Source organism: Triticum aestivum, chromosome 2D, assembly GCF_018294505.1.
Source record: "Triticum aestivum cultivar Chinese Spring chromosome 2D, IWGSC CS RefSeq v2.1, whole genome shotgun sequence".
Taxonomy (NCBI): Eukaryota; Viridiplantae; Streptophyta; class Magnoliopsida; order Poales; family Poaceae; genus Triticum; species Triticum aestivum.
Genome location: NC_057799.1, coordinates 394,741,724 through 394,743,166, shown reverse-complemented (window position 1 = coordinate 394,743,166; position 1,443 = coordinate 394,741,724). Strand labels below are relative to the sequence as shown.

General features: G+C 53.3%; 1 protein-coding gene across 1 annotated transcript in view; it reads right to left on the bottom strand.

The window, feature by feature from the left end:
- Positions 1–1,157, bottom strand: part of LOC123053374 (splicing factor YJU2) — a 4,231-nt gene extending 3,074 nt beyond the window's left edge. Inside the window, exon 1 of the mRNA XM_044476839.1 lies at positions 797–1,157. Within this exon, the coding sequence (XP_044332774.1) occupies positions 797–994 (198 nt within the window). The 5' untranslated portion in view covers positions 995–1,157. The remainder of the gene's footprint in view (positions 1–796) is intronic.
- Positions 1,158–1,443: the final 286 nt, after the last annotated feature.

The following is a 1,443-nucleotide window of genomic DNA, read 5'->3' as shown; positions in this document are numbered from 1 at the left end:
TGTTATAGGGGCTCTACCCATAGATTTATTGCTATTCGCATGTGTCATGTGTGCTGCTGTTGCAGATCACCAATAAACTCATCCCCAATTTACTTTCGGCATGTGGGGCCAACATGTCGGTGAGCTAAAAAAATCTTCCTCTCTCTCTCTCTCTCTCTCTTCTTCACGAATTCTCTCATGGCACAAGGCGGGGAGGTGTGCCGGCAGCCGTGGGGGCGGCGACAGAGGCAAGGAGGCTCGCCGGCAGCCGGGGCGGTGATGGTGGTGGTGAGGAGCGCGCCGGCGGCGCGGTGGGATTTAATGGTGGCTCGGTGATGTGGCATTTATAGGGTGGGTTGCACCTTCCCCCTCTATATAGGGCGAGTTGGGGTGGGTTTTTTGGTGATCACCAAGAAGTTTTGAGGGAAAGGGGATCTGCACCCAACTCACTGAGTTTTTTGGGCAAAGGGGATCTGCTGGAGATGCTCTTATTGACTTTGTGTGCCCCACTTTTGATATAGTACTTCATATAAACATGAACTTTGTGTTGCATGCCAATGAAGATTGTGAAAAATCAAAGCAGACAATATGATTTGAATAGCTTCTTTGACTAGCCTATACAACTTGGATCACTGAGTTATAGCTTTTCGATTTTGCGCAGACCGGAACAAGCATCAATGGGCAAACGCCACACCATGGCAAAACTGACACTACCGCTTAGTAATCGGAGCATGAATCGACTCAAATTGTGCAATTAGAACCCCCTGGGGCGCTAGGGCTAAATAACCAAGCCTAGGTATCACGACAATCGGCGTACCTCGCCGATGCAGTCCTCCTTGCGCGAGTTGAACTTGGTGCCCTTGTAGATGTAGGTCCCGCAAGTGCCACAGCGGATGCTCATGGGAAGCATCATGCGCACGGTGATCTGCTTGTTCTTGGGCTGCTTCCGCCGCGGGATCTTCGCCGGGTCGAAATCCGGCGGGTAGTACTTGTTCAGCACCTTCCGCTCACCCATCGCTCCTCCGCCGGCAAGCTCGCCGGAGCACTAGGTTGGAGGCGGCGGAGAGAGGGTCTGGTGGGTCGTTGCGACGGCGGCGCCTGAGGGTTGCAACTCGCAAAGGCAGTAGGCGGTCGTGGTAGGAATTTGGGTTGCGTCGGCAGGTTTTCTTTTTCGAGAAAAGAGTATGTTTTGATCCCGAACCTGCTATACACACGACGATAACCACACGATTTGAGGACGATGCAGAACATCACACCATCCAATACACATCAGCAGCGCCGGTCCACCGTAGGATACCAGCGTCGGCTGCATGTCGTCCCCAGTTTCGTTTGATCCCTTAAAGCATCTCCAGCCACGCCCCCAAAGGCCTTTTTTAGCGCCGGCGTCTAAAAACCAGGCTAGTCGCGTCTCAGGAGCTCATTTTTCACCGGTTTGGCTCGAAACTGGCGCCGGTGGACCCAGGC